The sequence below is a fragment of the Sinocyclocheilus anshuiensis genome, unplaced genomic scaffold (genome assembly GCF_001515605.1).
Source record: "Sinocyclocheilus anshuiensis isolate Anshui unplaced genomic scaffold, SAMN03320099.WGS_v1.1 scaffold45, whole genome shotgun sequence".
Classification (NCBI taxonomy): domain Eukaryota; kingdom Metazoa; phylum Chordata; class Actinopteri; order Cypriniformes; family Cyprinidae; genus Sinocyclocheilus; species Sinocyclocheilus anshuiensis.
This window is the reverse complement of record NW_015536467.1, coordinates 183724-203347: the sequence shown is the minus strand read 5'-3', so window position 1 is coordinate 203347 and position 19624 is coordinate 183724. Positions and strand designations below refer to the sequence as shown.

General features: G+C 37.6%; 1 protein-coding gene across 1 annotated transcript in view; it reads left to right on the top strand.

The window, feature by feature from the left end:
* The window catches only part of LOC107691638 (cell migration-inducing and hyaluronan-binding protein-like), a 143438-nt gene that overhangs the window by 113891 nt on the left and 9923 nt on the right, over positions 1–19624 (top strand). Inside the window, exons 13-23 of the mRNA XM_016490405.1 lie at positions 509–718; positions 4920–5125; positions 7086–7155; positions 7716–7868; positions 9013–9098; positions 9837–9968; positions 10977–11012; positions 11313–11468; positions 15761–15941; positions 17390–17605; positions 17892–18103. Of these exons, the coding sequence (XP_016345891.1) occupies positions 509–718; positions 4920–5125; positions 7086–7155; positions 7716–7868; positions 9013–9098; positions 9837–9968; positions 10977–11012; positions 11313–11468; positions 15761–15941; positions 17390–17605; positions 17892–18103 (1658 nt within the window). The remainder of the gene's footprint in view (positions 1–508; positions 719–4919; positions 5126–7085; positions 7156–7715; positions 7869–9012; positions 9099–9836; positions 9969–10976; positions 11013–11312; positions 11469–15760; positions 15942–17389; positions 17606–17891; positions 18104–19624) is intronic.

Here is a 19624-nt window from a genome sequence, read left to right as displayed (position 1 = left end):
CTGCAGACTGACAATTCCAGAGACCAATAGAAAAATAAAGTAGTGTATTAGCAGACATAGGCAAAGTGCGCAGGTTTCTAGGATTGCACTGCCTATAGTGTGTGATGCGTGGTTTGCGAGTGGTAGTAATAGTAGAGATATGGAAACACATAGTAAGAGTTGGTCATAAAAACTTAAACAGAACTGAAGCAAGGTGAAGAAAAGAGGACGAATCAAAAGCGATACTTATGTCCCTTGTTGGTGTCCCTGCCCGGTGGAGTCGCACGGTAGAGTCGATGGTCTTTACACTCTTCGGTCTTCACACGAGGAGGCCAAACTAAGCTAACGAGGTCGCGGTAAACTAAGCTTTTTTTATACCCGTCTAACAAAATACTACATTAATTCATTAAGTACATATTTGTTTTGCACCCAAGACAGATATGAATATGATTAAAAGCCATAAATAGCACTAAAGTCAAAAATAGCACAAAAGAGTGAATTTTCCTGTCTCTTATGTTTTATTCTTCAGGCAGAGCGAGGTTTCTGCTCGGTGCATGTGGAAGGGGTGGAGTTTAAGGACATGGGGCAGCAGTCTATGGGTCACTACCCAGTCCACTTCCATATGAACGGGGATGTGGATGAGAAGGGAGGCTACGACCCGCCAACTTATGTGAAAGACCTGTCCATTCATCACACCTTCTCCCGATGCGTCACCGTCCACGGCACCAACGGGCTGCTGGTGAGTTTCAGACACAGAGGTTATGTGTGCATGAAGACAGCCATAATGAGTCTCTGCTGCAACATTAATAGAATGGAATCTTTAGTGCTTTATTTTGATAGAATGGAATCTTTTGTTTATCATTCCCTCAGTCTTCACACAGCATTGGCATAGAACTGCTGGGACACAATATTTACTCAAAATTCACTGAAACAGTAAAAAATATCTAAGCATCCATAAAACAACATAAAATTATTTGAGAAGCAAAATATATATAAGATAAGACTTAATATAAGACTTTTAAGACAATGTATCCTGAATTAAGTTTTTCTCAACCCAGTGACAAATTGTTTTTTCCTTTTACTTTAAGTATAAACTATGGAACATGACATGCAAGAAAAAATAAATAAATTGTGCGCATGATTTACTAATTCATTCCCTAGATGTACTAAAACGTGCACACGATTACTATTTCGTTCCCTTGATTTGCTAATTCGTTCCCTCGATTTGCTAAATTGTGCGCACGATTTACTAATTCGTTCTCTTGATTTATAAATCGTGTGCACGACTTAGCAAATCGAGAGAACGAAATTGTAAATCGTGCGCACGATTTAGCCTACAATTTGTTTCCTGCATGCCATGTGCGGGGCTCCGTAATAAACTAATCTAGTGAGTTGGCAAACAATTTGCCAATGAAGTATGAAAAATAAATCACATTAATTGTGCATACCTGAAAAAGTAGTTTAAGACAGGTTAAAAAAGTTAACAAGATGGATGGATGGATTAGTATAAATATCTAAACTTCTTTAAAATATGAAAAGTAAATTTGAAAATGTTTATTTTGTATGAATATCTTAAAATGCTTAAAACAAGATAAATGTACTTGAAGATTTTTTTTTTTTAATTTCTTTAAATATCTAAAAATCCCTAAGACAAGATAAATTTACTCGAGAAGCTCATTTTAATTTACATTTTTTTATTTTGTATCAGTATCTAAAAATTATTAAAACAAGATCAATTTACTTGAGAAACATTTTTATGTGTATAAATACGTAAAATACTTCAAACATGATACATTTTCTTGAGAAGAAAAAAATAACACATTTTTAGAGAATGGATTTTGAATTAAGCTTTTTGTAACCCTTTTACGTAACAAAGACTGGTAGTTTAAGACAGGTTAAAAGCAGAAAGGCTGAAAAGATGAAGTCTATAAAACCTCAATATGGCTGAATGCCTTCCTGCAGTAGCTGCTCCTCCATTCTTAGTGATCTCTAGCTGTCAATCATCTGTCTGATTTTGATTGACAGGCCACACCCCTTCACTCTTTGCAAGACTTAAATTGAAGCTTTAGGGATGGAAAACAGGCAAGTCAGGAAACTAAATCTTGTAGTCAACCTTGTAATTGACTTTCTGTTTCACACTTACATGATATCCAGCTGTTTTGCTGATAGTGGTGCCATCTAGTATTGTTTACATCATAGCAGAGCTGAAAATATTACTTGGCTTCTTTTGACTCGATCTAGTTAAATGAAACATGGATTGTCAGAGCTCAACAGAACAGGAATGTGAATCTGCAATTTATTGTGTCGCAGTCCGTCCTTGGTTTTTCTAAAGCGCGGAGCTGCTGTTCAAACACTTTTCAAAGATGTTGGAGCGCTGCTGTAAGCTGCTTTATTTTCTTCACAGGAGACGAGGTGAACAGTTACGGCACACTGAAGCCGCATTATTCGTTCGTGATAGCATGCTACGATTTTATTTTGGAGCCGGCGGGGGGGATGCACCAACCTCAGAGCTCTGACGCGAATAACTCTTTGACGAGGGTCGCCTCTAATGCGTTTAAGAAGGCTAAATGTTCTTCTGCCCAGCAGTAGTTGTATCACACACTGAGGTAGTTTACAATTCACCTATTTCTTTGACAGGATTAATGGAATTGCTTTCAGTCCCAAAAACCATGTTTGTTTGCCAGCACTCACTGAGCTAATGATGTTTCCATCAGCATCGTATTTGATGGCAAAAGTGCAGCATTTCAGCTTCACCTGAGGCTTTTAGAAATGTGCATTCACAGCAGGTGTTCGAAAATAGAAGATAGCTGACATATTTTATGGAAACATCTTGTAGTGGTTTTTATGTTGAGTTGTTGGTTACCATGAGCATTACATGAAGGAATAGAAATTATGAGGATTTTGACATGGTTTACTCACCTTCATGTCCTTCCAAAGCTGTGTTTCTTCCACAGCATGCAAAAAGTGATGGATGTCCAAACTTTGCGGATGGGGTTTTAAACTGACACGATTCATAATAGCAAAATAAAAGTTGTCGATATGACTTGTGCGCTATATATTCACCATCTGGTGCTGCTCGTGTGGCAGTCAAATTTTTTTTTTATTTCGCTGAAATAAATGTACTATATACATTATTTAATATTTTGTATTTTTAGGGGATTTTATAGTACTGAATTATATTTATTGAATAGTTATGATCCATTTATTAACTGTTAACCACTTTTTAAGCATAGACCTGAAAAATTTTTTTCCAGCATATACTATCGTAAACCTTGAATGCATTTAAATCATAGAAGCATAATTTTGTTATTATGAAAAATGCACAAAATACTATTTTTATTTATTTAGTTAGTTTTAGTCTAAAACTGTGTGAAAATCAAACCCATAAATCTTTTAAAACCCAAAAGTTGTGTTCCAAATTTGAGGTTGATATCTAAAAAAAAATTGTTTTCAGTAAGTTTTTGTTTGGGCGCAGTACCAAACTTTTCCACTGTATGAAATTCACTTCCTATTCAGATCCAATGTGGGCATTTTTGACTGCGAACAAAACAAGTTTTTTTTTTTTCCAAGACCATTTAACCCTTTTTTGTGTGTGCTCACATAGCAAGTGCCAAAACCTTTACCAAGTTTCGTACCATTCAGATGAACTAAAAAAAAAAAAAAGATTTTTTTTTTTTTTTTTGGTTCAAAATGACAGAACAGCACCAGAGGGTTAAGTCTTCTAAAGCTGTTTTTGACTGAAAATATTGACAGATGAAGACCCTCTGCTTCCCTTTTTGATTCTTTTTAATAATTTGATTAATTTGGGTATTCTTTTAGTTAGTTTTCACTCGTCTTGATGTGAAGTTGTTTTCATTTGTACTCAGGAATAAAGTAGCCATGATTTAACCTGTGCATAACATAGCCATGATTTAACATGAGCATTACATGAAGGAATAGAAAATATGAGAATTTTGTCATTGTTTACTCACCTTCATGTTCTTCCAAACCTGTGTTTCCCTTTCATGGGAACTTCGAACTGCGTCCTCTAGGGGTCGCTATGGGGACGCCTCGTCGTGACCCGTGTCTGAAGCATACATTGAAAAAACACCAACTCGTTGGCCGGCGACAGCCATGACGTCACTACCGGTGCGACTATAGTATAAATAGGCACCGGGTCCTCTAGGTTTCTTGCCATGCTGCGGACGCAAGCTTCAGACGAAGAAGTGAATGATGTGTGCTCCCGGCGCCTATTTATATTATAGTCGCACCGGTAGTGACGTCATGGCTGTCGCCGGCCAACGAGTTGGTGTTTTTTCAATGTATGCTTCAGACACGGGTCACGACGAGGCGTCCCCATAGCAACCCCTAGAGGACGCAGTGTCTCGTTCCCTACTCAGGGAACCATGGTTACATAAGTAACCTGAGACGGTTTCTTTCGTTATGTTTAATGGATGTCCATACTTTGTGGATGGGGATTTAAACTATCAAGCTTCAAAATACAGCCTTAAATTTGTCAATATGACTCTCCATGCTCCATTTGCTCCATATTTAAATTTTTTTAAAGCCATTTTTCATGAGAAATATTCACAGGCGAAAAACCCTCTACTTCTATTTTTGATTCTGATACATTTCTTCTGTTACATGCAAAAGAAGATGTTGGATGGATATCAAAACTTTGTGGATGGGGATTTAAACTATCAAGCTTCACAAAGCAGCATAAAATTGATCAATAAAGCTCGTCTGCTATATTTTAAGCCGTTTTAAATGAAAATATTCACAGATGAAGACTCTCTTTTTCCATTTTTGATTCCGATTGATTTTAACAGTAAATGATAAGTCCTTGGGTATTCTCTTAGTTAGGTTTCACTTTTCTTTATGTGAAGTTTTCATTATTTGCCCTCATTGCAGTTGCTAAAAACCTCATCTTCTATCTTCTAATGTTGTTAATTTCCCATTAGGTGAAGGATGTTGTCGGCTATGATGTTTTAGGACACTGTTTCTTCACTGAGGATGGACCGGAGGAGAGGAACACGTTTGACCATTGTCTGGGTCTGCTGGTGAAGGCAAGCACACTGCTGCCCTCCGACCGAGACAGCAAGATGTGCCGGGACATAACCAACGGAGCTTATCCTGGATACGTGGCCAAACCGCGCCAGGACTGCAGGTAAAACTCACTGAATGAATGGTGTGGATGATTTTACCTCAAGAAACCAAGAATATGTCACCCTAAAATTGAAAGAATATTTGTCAAAGTAATTGCAATATGGCTGTCATGCAGCAAATCGTGCAGCTCTAATTTTTTGTATTGGTAAGAGATGCCGTAGCCATCATCATTGTACTATCTACATTCTGTTGACTCATGCCTCTAACAAACCCTTTTTTAGTTGTTTTCTCACTCTCGCTGGTATTCTTTAATCAAGGCTTCCTCTTACAGTTTTTCTCAATTGCTTTGGCACATTTTTCGAAACAATCTTAACATTCTCTAAACTGTGAGTGCAAATGTCACAACTGTTTGCTGGAACTTCAGAACTGGGAAAAAAAAAAGTTTCATTCGAGAATTGAGCCAAAGCAATTGAAAAAAACTGTAAGAAAGCAACAACACAACATGCGGTCGCACTGATGATCGTTTCCGCCCGAGCTCATTATTGTGTAATGATTTTTATCCTAAGATGCACTCGCATTCTTAGAACCTCAGATAATCTTTGCTAATTAAAATAACAACATCCCCACATTAAGAAACCCTGCTAAACTCTGGCAGCGAAACTGTCTGGGTTGGGAAAACTGGGCTTTGGTGTTGACAGTAAATAAATTTAATTTGTACCGCAGAGTTGTCGAGAGCTGGGAGTTGCTTTGAAGTGCGGTTATGTGTGTGGCGTTAGGATGAGGTGAATACTTATGGAATTGAATCCTTCATTTTTAACGATGTCTAGTTACAGATCTTAAGAACGGCACCAACGCGACACAAACACGTAAACAGGCAACAGATGCTTTTTTTCCCCACACGGATGTTTATCTTCATACAAACACCTTTTCAGTGCATTTAGACCGGTTCCGTGTAGCATGTGGAATGAACCGACTTCCAAATCGTTAGGGCATCATATTGCATTAAATTGCTAATTGCTCTCATATATATTGCATGAACGGCGCACCTTTTAGATTGAAATTCAGTCGATAGAGAGGATAAAGCTAAGCAGCTCTTAAATTATAGAGGAAGACACTGCCAGAGATCCTGGAATATCACCACTTTAGTCATACGCAATAAAGTCACATATTAAAATATTGCAGTAAGATTTTAATTTATAATAATTAATTAATTTAATAATAATTTATGCATTTAGCAGACGCTTTTATCCAAAGCGACTTACATAGATAAGTCTGTGTGTAGATAGATAGATAGATAGATAGATAGATAGATAGATAGAACAAATGGATGATAGATAGACAGACAGACAGATAAATAGAACAAATGAACGAATGAATGATAGATAGACAGACAGACAGACAGATAGACAGACAGACATGTGTAGATAGATAGATAGACAGAAAGATAGATAGATAGATAGAACAAATGGATGATAGATAGATAGATAGATAGATAGATAGATAGATAGGCCGTTCTCTCTTCTCTCTTCCCAATCAATTTCGTTTTCCTGTCAATAATAAAGTTTAAAAATAATAAAATAAAATGGCACAAGCAGAAAAGGACGAATCTCTCATGTGTTTTTTCCACATGTAGTTACAGTAGAGCCAATAATAATCTGGTTGTGATGAGGTTAAGAATGGACATGTGCTAAATGTCAGCCATGTTTAGATAGTAGATAGATAGATAGATAGATAGATAGATAGATAGATAGATAGATAGATAGATAGGCCGTTCTCTCTTCTCTCTTCCCAATCAATTTCGTTTTCCTGTCAATAATAAAGTTTAAAAATAATAAAATAAAATGGCACAAGCAGAAAAGGACGAATCTCTCATGTGTTTTTTCCACATGTAGTTACAGTAGAGCCAATAATAATCTGGTTGTGATGAGGTTAAGAATGGACATGTGCTAAATGTCAGCCATGTTTGTTTATGTTTGTGGCGTCAGAATAATCTAATCAGTGTCCTTCTCTCTGTTTCTCAGCGCCACCTCCACCTTCTGGATGGCTAACCCCAATAACAATCTCATCAACTGTGCTGCGGCCGGATCCGAGGTTAGTCTCGTTACCACAGTGATGCCTCTGATTAATGGTGCCTCGGTATCTCAGTGGCTCCTTTCCACCTACCATGCTTATTTGTGATGGATCATACAGCGGCGTGTGTTGCTTAGCCGCGGATATTTTTATATACCGCTGTGAGCTCATTCTCAATGCGTTTTGTGTCATTAGGACACCCATTAGCACCGTCTCCGTGCACATGTAATATCTGTTGTCCTTCTCTCTGTTTCTCAGCGCCACCTCCACCTTCTGGATGGCTAACCCCAATAACAATCTCATCAACTGTGCTGCGGCCGGATCCGAGGTTAGTCTCGTTACCACAGTGATGCCTCTGATTAATGGTGCCTCGGTATCTCAGTGGCTCCTTTCCACCTACCATGCTTATTTGTGATGGATCATACAGCGGCGTGTGTTGCTTAGCCGCGGATATTTTTATATACCGCTGTGAGCTCATTCTCAATGCGTTTTGTGTCATTAGGACACCCATTAGCACCGTCTCCATGCACATGTAATATCTGTGTGTGTGTGTGTGTGTGTGTGTGTGTGTGGTCTTGCAGGAAACAGGATTCTGGTTCATTTTCCACCACGTCCCCACCGGTCCATCAGAGGGCATGTATTCCCCCGGCAAGTCCGAACATACACCCATGGGGCTGTTCATTAATAACAGCGCCTATGGGATGTCCCCACTTTTCACAAAAACAAACCTGTGTGTGTGTGTGTGTGTGTGTGTGTGTCGTCATGAATGAAAGTGGGCCACGGCACCGGAGATATAGGTGCCGCTAGCGCCGCTCTTTGTATACACCATTAAAAGGCCGATGCTTGAGATTGATGAGCTTGTTGTTCAAAAAGAGGAAGCGGGCGAACGCTTTCTCTCGCCCTCCCGCTGTAATCTATGGCGTCATTCTCAGTGTGGCCACCGTAATTGAAATATAACTCATTTTTAGCTGCTAGCTACTTAGCCCTTTAATAAAACATGATTTAAGGGCTGAGGAATCCAGGGTTGGTGTCTTTGTGCTGAAATACAGTACCCTTCACAGTACAGTGCAACTTATCTTTATGACACCAAGCTTTTACAGTGAGGAAAACTGAGATGTTTTTGCATGCAAGCTGGTGTTTTCAAAAGTTTTGTTTAGAAAAAAAGATTGTTCAAAATCTGTAAGAATTTTTTATGTTTTTGAAAAAGTCTCTCCTGCTCACCAAAGCTGATCAAAAATACAGTAAAATTTTGAAATAATATTACATTTTTAAATAACTGTTTTCTATTTGAATCAATTTTAAAATGTAATTTATTCCTGTGATGCAAAGCTGAATTTTCAGCATCATTACTCCAGACTTCAGTGTCACATGATCCTTCAGAAATCATTCTAATATGCTGATTTGCTGCTCAAGAAATATTCATTTTCAATGTTGATTAAGCAGTTGTGCTGCTTAATATTTTTGTGGAAAATGTGATATATTTTTTCGGGATTATCTAATGAACACGAAGTTCAAAACTGCAGCATTAACTTTAAGTATACTAATCTTTTGCAACATTATAAATATCCTTACTGTCACTTTTAAATATCTACAGCTACATATGTGTAATTGTGATTGTATTTCTTGAAGTTTTCTTTTTCATTTTAAATGGTTTTACAGTGTGATAAATTAATTTATTCTCTTAATATATTCTCTTAATTAATATGAGCTTATAAAATCTAAATAATACTCATAGAAGAGTAAGCATAATGCTGTATATGTTAGTATTTTAATTGGGATGTAGCATGACACTCATGTCATCTGCCCTCTTATGTTGAAATAAAGCACTGATGAACGAGGTCTAGTTTTTCATGTTTTGATGTTTATGTTTTATGGTAGGCGGGGATGATCCTCGATCATGGAGTAAAGACGACTGAGGCTAATGCGAAGGACAAGAGACCCTACCTCTCCCTCATAGGAGCGAGGTTAGCATTTGCAGTTCCTGATCCTGCTCCGAAATGACAAAACTCACAGAAGTAGTGCATATGGGACCCTGGACCACAAAACCAGTCTTAAGTGTAAATTTTTCAAAATTGATTTTTATACATCGTCTGAAAGCTGAATAAATAAGCTTTCCATATTGTTAGGATAGGACAATATTTGGCTGAGATACAACTATTTGAATATCTGGAATCTGAGGGTGCAAAAAAATCTAAATATTGAGAAAATCGCCTTTAAAGTTGTCCAAATGTCTTCATTGAACATGATCTTTACTTAATATCCTAATGATTTTTGGCATAAAAGAAAAATCTATAATTTTGACCCATACAATGTATTTTTGGCTATTGCTACAAATATCCCCCAGCGACGTAAGACTGGTTTTGTGCTCCAGGGTCACATATGACTTGTGCTATATACAGTAGTCAACATTTGTTGCAAGTGGATCAAAACCTTTCGTCGAAGTTGTCCTAAAACCAAAACAATACCCGTTCCACTTCAAACGTTGACTACTATAATTGAAGTCTTCTGAAGACAATATACTACAACTTTGGCAACCACAAAGATCATGCTGCTAGTTAACCAGCAGCACACCAGCTTAGTTAATAACATCACTGTGCTGATCCTCCGAACCAGTCTGGACCATTTTGGTCTTGTCAGCAGGGACAATAAACTACACAATTTATCCAATTAATTTGCATTCATCCTGTGCCTTTCTTTGGCAGGTACGGCCCACACCAGGATGCAGACCCCTTCAAACCACGAGTTCCTGCTCTAGTTCACCATTTTGTGGCCTACAAGAACCAGGACCATGGTGCATGGCTGAGAGGAGGAGACGTTTGGCTGGACGATTGCCAGTAAGCTATTTTATTTTATTTTATTTTATTTTATTTTATTTTATTTGGAGTGAGACTTGCTCATGAGATGCTTTTGTCAATAAGATGTGAGCCTAAATTATGCCAATGTCCTCTGATGTGTGTCAAAGTGAAGCCCGAGGCTCTGCTGTCTCAGATGGAGTGAAATAGTCATTTCGGGTGGCTGTTTCTTTAAGTGCATTTGCAAGAACGCTTGCAAAATCTCTTAGCAGGTGAATGCTGGAGATTTATTGTCGGAAGAGTTTGGGGGTTTATTTGAGAACACTGTTTGAATAAATGGGTTTTGCACGCATAATACTGTCGTTTATTTTCAAGAAGCTGAATTTAAAATGGGCTCTTGAAAGCTCAAGTTCTTGTTTACTGTGAGAAGTTACACTTCACATCTGCCTAAATTATGTTGTATGCATTAAAACATCTTGAGGTACAAATGAATGCACACATGCTCACTCAATCACACTAATGGGGTCGAGAGTGGTTATTTTATTTCATTTTATTTTTATTTTATTTTATTTTATTTTATTATTTTTTTTATTTTTATTTTATTTCCTAGCTAGATGGGACATTTATTCTTAAATTTTCCACTGGTATTTATTTATTTTTATCCAGATAAAAGTTTACTATCTTGTTTAACATGAGCATTTGTTTTTGTATGATGAATCTGAATTATCACTGTAGCTCAACATGTATAAAATATCACTTACAAAATGCAACGTCCACTGAAGGGCTTCATTAAAATTGATGATTTAAATGCACTGCATTTTAAAAATAAAAGTTATATGCTTGAGAAGGTTTTAACAGAGCTTCAGTGAAATAGCTACTGTTGGCAAATAAATTCTCATTCTGTTGTGCGTCTCTGGCACAGATTTATGACTTCAGTCATGCATGTGAGTCAGTTGTGATTGTCTGCGCTCTAGAATCTGTTGAGCGTTATTGTGGTGTGCATGGCATGCGGTCAGCATTGACATGTTCCTTCATCTTAATTGCACGCAGGTTCGCTGATAATGGAATCGGCCTGACTCTCGCCAGGTAAACCCGCTAATCACCATTTTCCCTTTATTCTATTATTTTCTTTGCACACATTTCAGCAGTCTAAAAATGAAATGTGTTCATATTTGCTGAATTCATTATAGCGCAGGGCGTAGTGCCTGTAATTGGAAAATGCCTTATATGGGCGGCTTCTTAAGATGCAGGGAAGGAGTCAGGGCTTTTGTGGGAATGTGAAAGTAATTTATTAGTGAGAACGCAGCAGAGATGTGGTGTATATTCTCAAAAGGTGTGGATTCGCACGCTGGTTTTCTCACTTTGTGCTTCTTTGTTCGTGCGCAGTGGAGGAACCTTCCCGGATGATGATGGCTCACGTCAGGAGGTGAAGAACTCTCTGTTTGTGGGAGAGAGCGGGAACAGAGGGATGCCCGACTTGAATTATCAATCCTGGGGTCCGGGCGGCCCCGATCATCTCGGCAGGTCTCTGCCCAGAGGAGTGTGAGTGTCATGAGCATCAGTTTACCATTTATCTTGTTTTTGCACTTGAAAACACTATTTAAAGTGTTGTGAATGGTGTGGAAGTGTGCACCAAGGTTTCCAGGGAGACATTTGTTCATTTCTGTGGCCTTGCAAAGAGAAAAAATCACTCCGACCTTGGTTTTAACTTTGACCTATTAATGCCCACATTTTTCCCAGAAACGTCTTAAAGGTGCTGTAAGCCATTTTTTTGTGGAATGGCACTCCGAAAATATGCCCATTTTCTGACAGATATCACTGAATTAGCTGTCCTGAGATATCACAGCTGTCCTAGAGCTGGTGAACTGAAAGAACTGTTTTTAAAACACTGAAAGAAATCATTACAAATGACAAAACAGTGATAGAGCCTTCAGCTACTTGTTGCCTGTAGGCTTAAGTGGGTTGTCAGTATGAATCTGCATTTGCAACCAATTTACTTCTGTTAATATATGCGCATATATGGCATTTATATGCGACAAGATAATCAAAGTTTAAAAATGTTGGGTAGGGCTTGATTTTATCCATCAGGAATCGATTGGATCAAGACATTGTAATGTCAGTCAAAAAGGAATAAAGTGCTTTTTTTCCCGCTGAAATAAGACCATGCATATTTATTAAAGGAATAGTTCACCTAAAAATGTAAATGAAATGCTGAAAGTTTCTTCACTGTCAATCCATCCAAGATGTAGACGCGTTTGTTTATTCACCAGAACAGATTTGAAGAAATGTATAATTGCATCACTTGCTCACCAGTGGATCCTCTGCAGTGAATGGGTGCCGTCAGAATGAGAGTCCAAACAACTGATAAAAACATCATAATAATCCACAAGCAACCCACACCACTCCAGTCCATCAGTTAACATCCTGTGAAGCAAAAAACTGTGCGCCTGTAAGAAAAATTATTAAAATGTTTTGCACTTTAATGGCTAAAATACAAGTCTTCTATCCATAATATTGCTTTTTCCAGTGAAAAAGTCATCTCATCTGAATCAGGAGAGAAATATGCACAGATCAAGCACTGTTTACGAGCGAAAACAGTCAGAAGCAGTTCATTAACACATATGTCATTGGACTGTGATGTGAGAGGACAACAGGAGATGGACTTGGAGGAAGGAGGAAGCATTATTATGGACTCATATTTTAAACAGAAGCAATGGTTTGAAGTTAAAATGCATTAATGGTGGATTTGGTTCTTACAAACATTGTTTTTCACTTCACAAGATGTCAGTTGATGGACTGGAGTGGTGTGGATTGCTTGTGATGCTTGTGGAGTGTGATGTTTTTATCAGCTGTTTGGACTCTCATTCTGACGGCACCCATTCACTGCAGAGGATCCATTGCTGGGCAAGTGATGTAATGCTACATTTCTCCAAATCTGTTCTGATGACCAAACAAACTCATCTACATTTTGGATGGGCTGAGGGTGAGTAAATGTTCATTTTTTAGTGAACTTTTCCTTTAAGAAAGTCAATTTTGACTTCATGTTGACTGAAGGTGAAGTGTGTAGTTCCCTTTCATGGGAACTTCGAACTGCGTCCTCTAGGGGTCGCTATGGGGAATGCCTCGCCTTTGGCCGTAGGGAATAACGTCACTGACAGCCGTCTAACGTCCCAGGGGCGACTCCCATAGTGATATTACTTAGTGCTTAGTACTTAGTGCTCGCCATGGTTCTGGCATGCACTCCCCTCAGCATGGTGGCGTGGGTATACCGTTCCCCATAGCGACCCCTAGAGGACGCAGTTCGAAGTTCCCATGAAAGGGAACGTCTCAGGTTACTTATGTAACCATGGTTCCCTGAGTAGGGAACGAGACACTGCATCCTCTAGGTTTCTTGCCATGCTGCGGACGCAAGCTTCAGACGAAGAAGTGAATGATGTGTGCTCCCGGCTCCTATTTATACTATAGTCGCACCGGTAGTGACGTCATGGCTGTCGCCGGCCAACGAGTTGGTGTTTTTTCAATGTATACTTCAGACACGGGTCACTACGAGGCGTTCCCCATAGCGACCCCTAGAGGACGCAGTGTCTCGTTCCCTACTCATGGAACCATGGTTACATAAGTAACCTGAGACGTTTCTGTAACACCTGCAGTCAACTAAATAGCGAAAATAAATATAGCTGCAAGCCACAATTAGTGGAATCCAGCCGGTAGAGGAAACTGCTGCAAAGATGAAATATGCTTAGTGAGTTTTGTGTTTACAATTGGGAAGAAATCAATCCAAAGTTTCAGCTTTTACTTTGTTTTCTCTGACATCTCAGAGCAATTTATCTCTAGACTCCTTTATACCTGACAGGGCTCGAGGATTTAATGTGCTTGACTTTCATCTGTAATGTTGCAGCTCAGCACCTGTCACTTTATATTCTTCTGCTCCTATAGAAAATGCTGGATTTTGCATGGATGTGTACGAAAATTGAATGATAAAACACTTTTACCACCATCTTTATTGTACCCATGAGAGTCAAATTGAAAAAATCTCTCCCCTTTTCTCTTAAAAGTGTCAGGTGCCTTCTTTAAACTTCAGGCATTATTCTTTTAGATTGTGGAAAAGAGCTTTAATTTGACAGTTCAACTGTCACTGTCATTTGAATTGTTCTGTTAAAAGAACAGTTGTTTGTAAAAAGGATAAGCCACATTTTAAAGGTGAAGTGGCAGCAAACAGAATTGCAAAGACAATTGAATTTAACAAATAGCAAATTTGTGCTAGTTGTGATTTATAAATGCACTACCTTTAACATTATTGTCAGATGCATTGACAATCTTTCACTGTAATGTCTACACTCAGAAAAATCCCAATTATGCAAACTTATACTGGCTATCCAAATATGCCATATAAAAAAATCTCCATCTGATAAGCAGTTGATGAGAAGAAAAATAATGATAAAACAACTTACAGGGCGAAACTTATGGGTCCTTTGGGAAAATGTATCACTCATGAGAAGGACTGTGAAATTTTAAGCTCAGGCAGGGCAGTGGATGTTTGAAATATTGAAAATTTAAGTGCTGCATTTAATTTAGTTGCTAGGCCCACCATACATCCCATCCATCCCAAAATGAACGAAAATGCAATTAACCCCAGACCTTTCATGCATGCCAAGTTTGGCGAATTTCCACCAGTGGGACAGAAAGTTATAGTTGTTCAAAATGAGGAAGAAAATAATAAGAAGAGCAGTACGCTTTATTCCTTATGGCTCTTTCCAAACCCACAGAGGTCATACATTAGTCTTTTTTAAATAATGATAATAATAATAATTATAATAAAAGTAAAACGTTATCTCAATCATGTCAAGGTTTTCTTCCCAAGACAAGGCAAAAAGTAATAATGTATGAATGCTTAGGCCATTATTTTGTTATTCAATTTGGGGTTATTGTCGTTAACTAAAGCTATTAAAAACATTTTGTTAATTGAAATAAAGCTGAAATATAAATATAAATATTACATGAAAAACTAAAAAATTTGAAAGTTTGCATTGGCAGCGAACTGAAATAATTTCAGGTTGAATCACTAAAATTACTAACTGGAAATAAATATAAACTAACTAAAACTATAATGAAAATAAATTGAACCGAAAGAGTAATATTTAAAAAAATGAATAAAAATGACAAAAGCAACAAAATTACAAAAAAATGAACTATAATTACAACTGATAATATAAAAATAAAAGCTAATTCAAAATAGTAAGAATAATAATAACAATAACAACATTAAAAAGCTATATCAATCACGTTATCACAAGATTTTTTTTCTCAAGGCAAGGCAAAAAAATTATATTTTATGAATGCTTATAAGTCAATATTTTTGTTATTCAATTCAGTGTTATTGTCATTAAAGCAAAACTATTAGATGTTTTTTATATACTGTTTTTTTTTTAATTGAGATAACGCTGAAATAAATCAAATATAAATATTATATGAAAAACTAAACAACAATTATAACGTTTGCATTGGAAACTCAATAAAATAAGTTTAGGTTGAATCACTAAAATTACTATCTAGAGATAAAAATAAACTACAGCTTAACGAAAACAAAAACTAAAATAAAAATAGAATGATTTTATTTAAAATAAATAAATAACAAAAGTATATAATAAAATGACCAAAATTATTAGAGGCTAATTCACACATTCACATTAATAAACTCTAGCATATACATAATAATAAAATGACCTTTTTTCATTTAGTGCATCTAGTTTCTCAGTTTTTTGTCATTTTTTTTCTCAGTTCATATTTTAAACTTCACGAACAGTTCACGGATGTCACTGCCGTCTGCCCTGCAGGGACTTCCCCATTCGTGGAATGCAAATCTACGACGGGCCGATCAACATCCAGAACTGCACTTTCCGCAAATTCATCGCTCTCGACGGGCGACACACCAGCGCTTTTGGCTTCCGCCTGAACAACTCGTGGCAGAGCTGCCCGAACAACAACGTCACCGACATCACCTTCGATGACGTGCCGGTAAGCGCCGGCCCTCGAGCGATGTCCACTATCATCCAGACCTCTGTGCTCCTGTGTCAGCGCTCTTTGTGCTGCTTAATAACAGTGGATGGGGTCACTGTCTCTGAGCTATTCCAGGAACTCTGATTGATTTTGTGCAGGATGTCAAAGAGGATTATAACATTTTAGAGCGTCTTCTCGCTGACAGAGGTGGTCCTTCCTCTGGTTATAATCATCTCTCTCCCACCCTCCTGTCACTTCCAATAGTCAGATATGAGGCTTCATTGGCTGCAAAGTCTAGAGCAGAAATCTGATTAGGATTGTGTGGCAGTGCATAATGTGCGACAGACAGTAGAGATATTGTGAGCATTGTTTATGAAGTATATATACTTGCTATAAGTAGACAGCATTGCTTTATGATATTTCCATGTGAAAACAATAAAGAAACATGAATACATGCATCCCAAACAAGTCAAGACATAAAATAACTAATATAAATGTAACAAATTGGAATTTTTGGTTTATGGTTGCTGAGCAGCATTGCATCTTGCCACAGTAATATAGAATTTAACAAAAGTGAACACACAGGTGTGAGAATTAGTAACAGTTTTAAACATGGCTCATCCAATCAGAATTTAGAGTCATAAATATTAATATTAAATATTAGTTTAATCTGACATTTTTTTAATTGTGTTTAATTAACCAGAATATCCAAATATGCAAATGGATATTTAATGTACACTACTGTTAAAAAGTTACAATTTTTACAATTTTTTTAAGAAATTAATATTTTAATCAGCTGAATTAAACTGATCAAAAGTGACATTTATGTTTTAAAAGATTTCTATATTAAATAAATACTGAAAAATCTTTTGGTTCATCAATAATTCCATTCAATAATTCTGACAAAAAAAACAAATTTATTGTTTTGTTTTGAACGTCGATAATAATGAGAATTGTTTCTTAAGCAGCAAATCAGCATATTAGAATGATTTCTGAAGGATCATGTGACACTGAAGACTGGAGTAATGATGCTGAAAATTCAGATTTGCATCTCAGGAATAAATTACATTTTAAAATATATTACAACACAATTCAGTCTTTTTAAATTTTAATAATATTTCACAATTTGTTACTGTACTTTTGATTAAATAAATGCAGCCTTGATGAGCATAAGATACTTTCAAAAACATTAACAAAATCTTACTGACCCAAACTTTTAAATGGTATAGCAGGTGTGAATATATAAATAGATCATGCAAAATATTCTCAATTAAGATGTTTAAATATAGGTTAAGATTTTGAACCAAATGTGTTGGTCCAAATAAGAACAAAACTGTTCTAAAATCTATTGGTTTTAAAAATACAGAAAACACATCAAAAATTGTTTTCAGAGAACACAAACAAGCCATAAGTAATTTCCTGATTTCCCATGTTTGCCGTTCCCTTGTCTCTAATCGTGGCTCTAGATTACTTCACGTGTGTTCTTTGGTGCACCGGGCCCCTGGTTCAACAAGATGGAGATGGACGGCGACAAGACAACCATTTTCCATGACATCGACGGCTCGGTGAGCGAATACCCGGGCGCTTTCCTTGTCAAAGAGGACAACTGGCTCCTGAGACACCCCGACTGCATTGACATCCCTGACTGGAGAGCTGCCATCTGCAGTGGGCACTACGCCCAGGTGAGTCCGACCCGCACCCTCCTGTTACTCCCAAAACATTCCCATGTCTGGAGGCAGCGGCCTTCGTTCGGCACACAAGCATCTACACGCAAACAGCAGCACCTTGCTCAGTTCATTCCAAGAACTCGTGTTTACTTTTTCCGACAAAGCCAGACACCTTGTTAGTCTTCTTTGAAAATCGTTTTCAGAGAGAAAGGCAATCAATCTGTCGAAGCTGTCAAACACTCACAGTTTCACTTGCACTTAAATACCATGCACATGCAAATATTCTGCCCCCCACCTCCAGATTTACGTCCAGACCCGAAACCCAGCCAGCCTGAACATGAAGATGGTGAAGGATGAGTATCCAGACAAGCCTCTGGAGCTGGTTGGTGCTCTGGGAAAGAGGAACCACTACCAGCAATTCCAGCCTGTGGTCATGCTGGGTAAAGGATACACCATGCACTGGGACCAAGCGGCTCCTGCCGAGGTCACCATCTGGCTCATCAACTTCAACAGGTCAGCGAGCGATCCACTGCACTGACTGTGTGCTGCAGTGAGCACGTGTTTTTGTAGGCCAACCCAGACGTTCACATTACCCTGGTTCCCTCCACGAAAACCCAATAGGATTTTCTCATTGGCTTTTTGATTACTGCTGAAAATAAGGTCTGTGACTGACAAAAGTTTATGGTTCTTACAGGTTTTGGTTTCACCAGAAGTAAAAAGCTATAGGCTATAAACAAACTATACCATGGTTGCTTGACTTCAACATTACCAGTACTAAGCTTCTGACAACTCATGCAATCTTTATTAAAAAAAAAGTTTTGAGTTTGAGATATATAGTCCTTAAATATATTGGGCGTTCACCACACCACACCACACCACCACACAGCCCTTCAAAAACACACTGACTTCAGGACGATTGAACTGGTAGTGCTAAAATGCATCTCGTTTCCGGGTTTTGGCCTACAAAAATACATAATTTCTGCATCACACTATAGTCTTGATAGTTTTTACTTCACTCAGGTTTAAGCTTTTTTTGGTGTCAAAATTGAAAAAAAGGATTAATGATTTAAAGGGATAGTTCACCCAAAAATGAAAATTCTGTCATTAATTACTCACCCTCATGTCGTTCCAAACCCGTAACCCTCCGTTCATCCTCGGAACACAAATTAAGATATTTTTGATGCATTCTGAGAGTTCTTTGATCCTCCCATAGACAGCAAGGGAAGTTCCACGATCAATGTCCAGAAACGTAGCAAGGAGATCGGTAAAATAATCCATGTGACATCAGGGGTTCAACCGTAATTTTACGAAGCTATGAGAATACTTTTTGTGCGCAAAAGAAAAAAAAAATAACGACTTTTATTCAACAGTTTGTCTCCTCCGCGTCACCCTAACACCATTTTGGAGAGTATCCACTGAACGTAAACGGTGTATGCTGTTCTGTGTCAGCCGCACCACACGGATACGTTGTTTTCGTTCAAATCAAAGCACAAACAACGTAGAAAACGTATCTGTGTAGCGCAGCTGACACAGAACAACATACGCTGTTTACGTTCGGTGGATATTCTCCAAAATGGCACCAGGGTGACGTTATTTTTATTCTTTTGCGCACAAAAAGTATTCTCATAGCTTCGTAAATTTACCAATGTCCTTGCTACGTTTCTGGACCTTGATCGTAGTAATTACATTGCTTTCTATGGGAGGGTCAGAGAGCTCTCAGAATGCATCAAAAATATCTTAATTGTGTTCCGAAGATGAACGGAGGTCTTACGGGTTTAGAACAACATGAGGGTGAGTAATTAATGACAGAATTTTAATTTTTGGGTGAACTAACCCTTTAATAATTGATATTAATATAAATATAAAATAATTGATCTGTTGTCAACAAGAGAGCAGCTTTAGGGTCTCTCAGCAGTATTCCATCAAAATAAAAAAGCTCTATAGTTTTCTAAGACAATTATTAATGATTACTATTATTAATAATAATAATTATTAAATACTTTTTTTTTTTTTTTTTGTAATGTTGCAATAGGT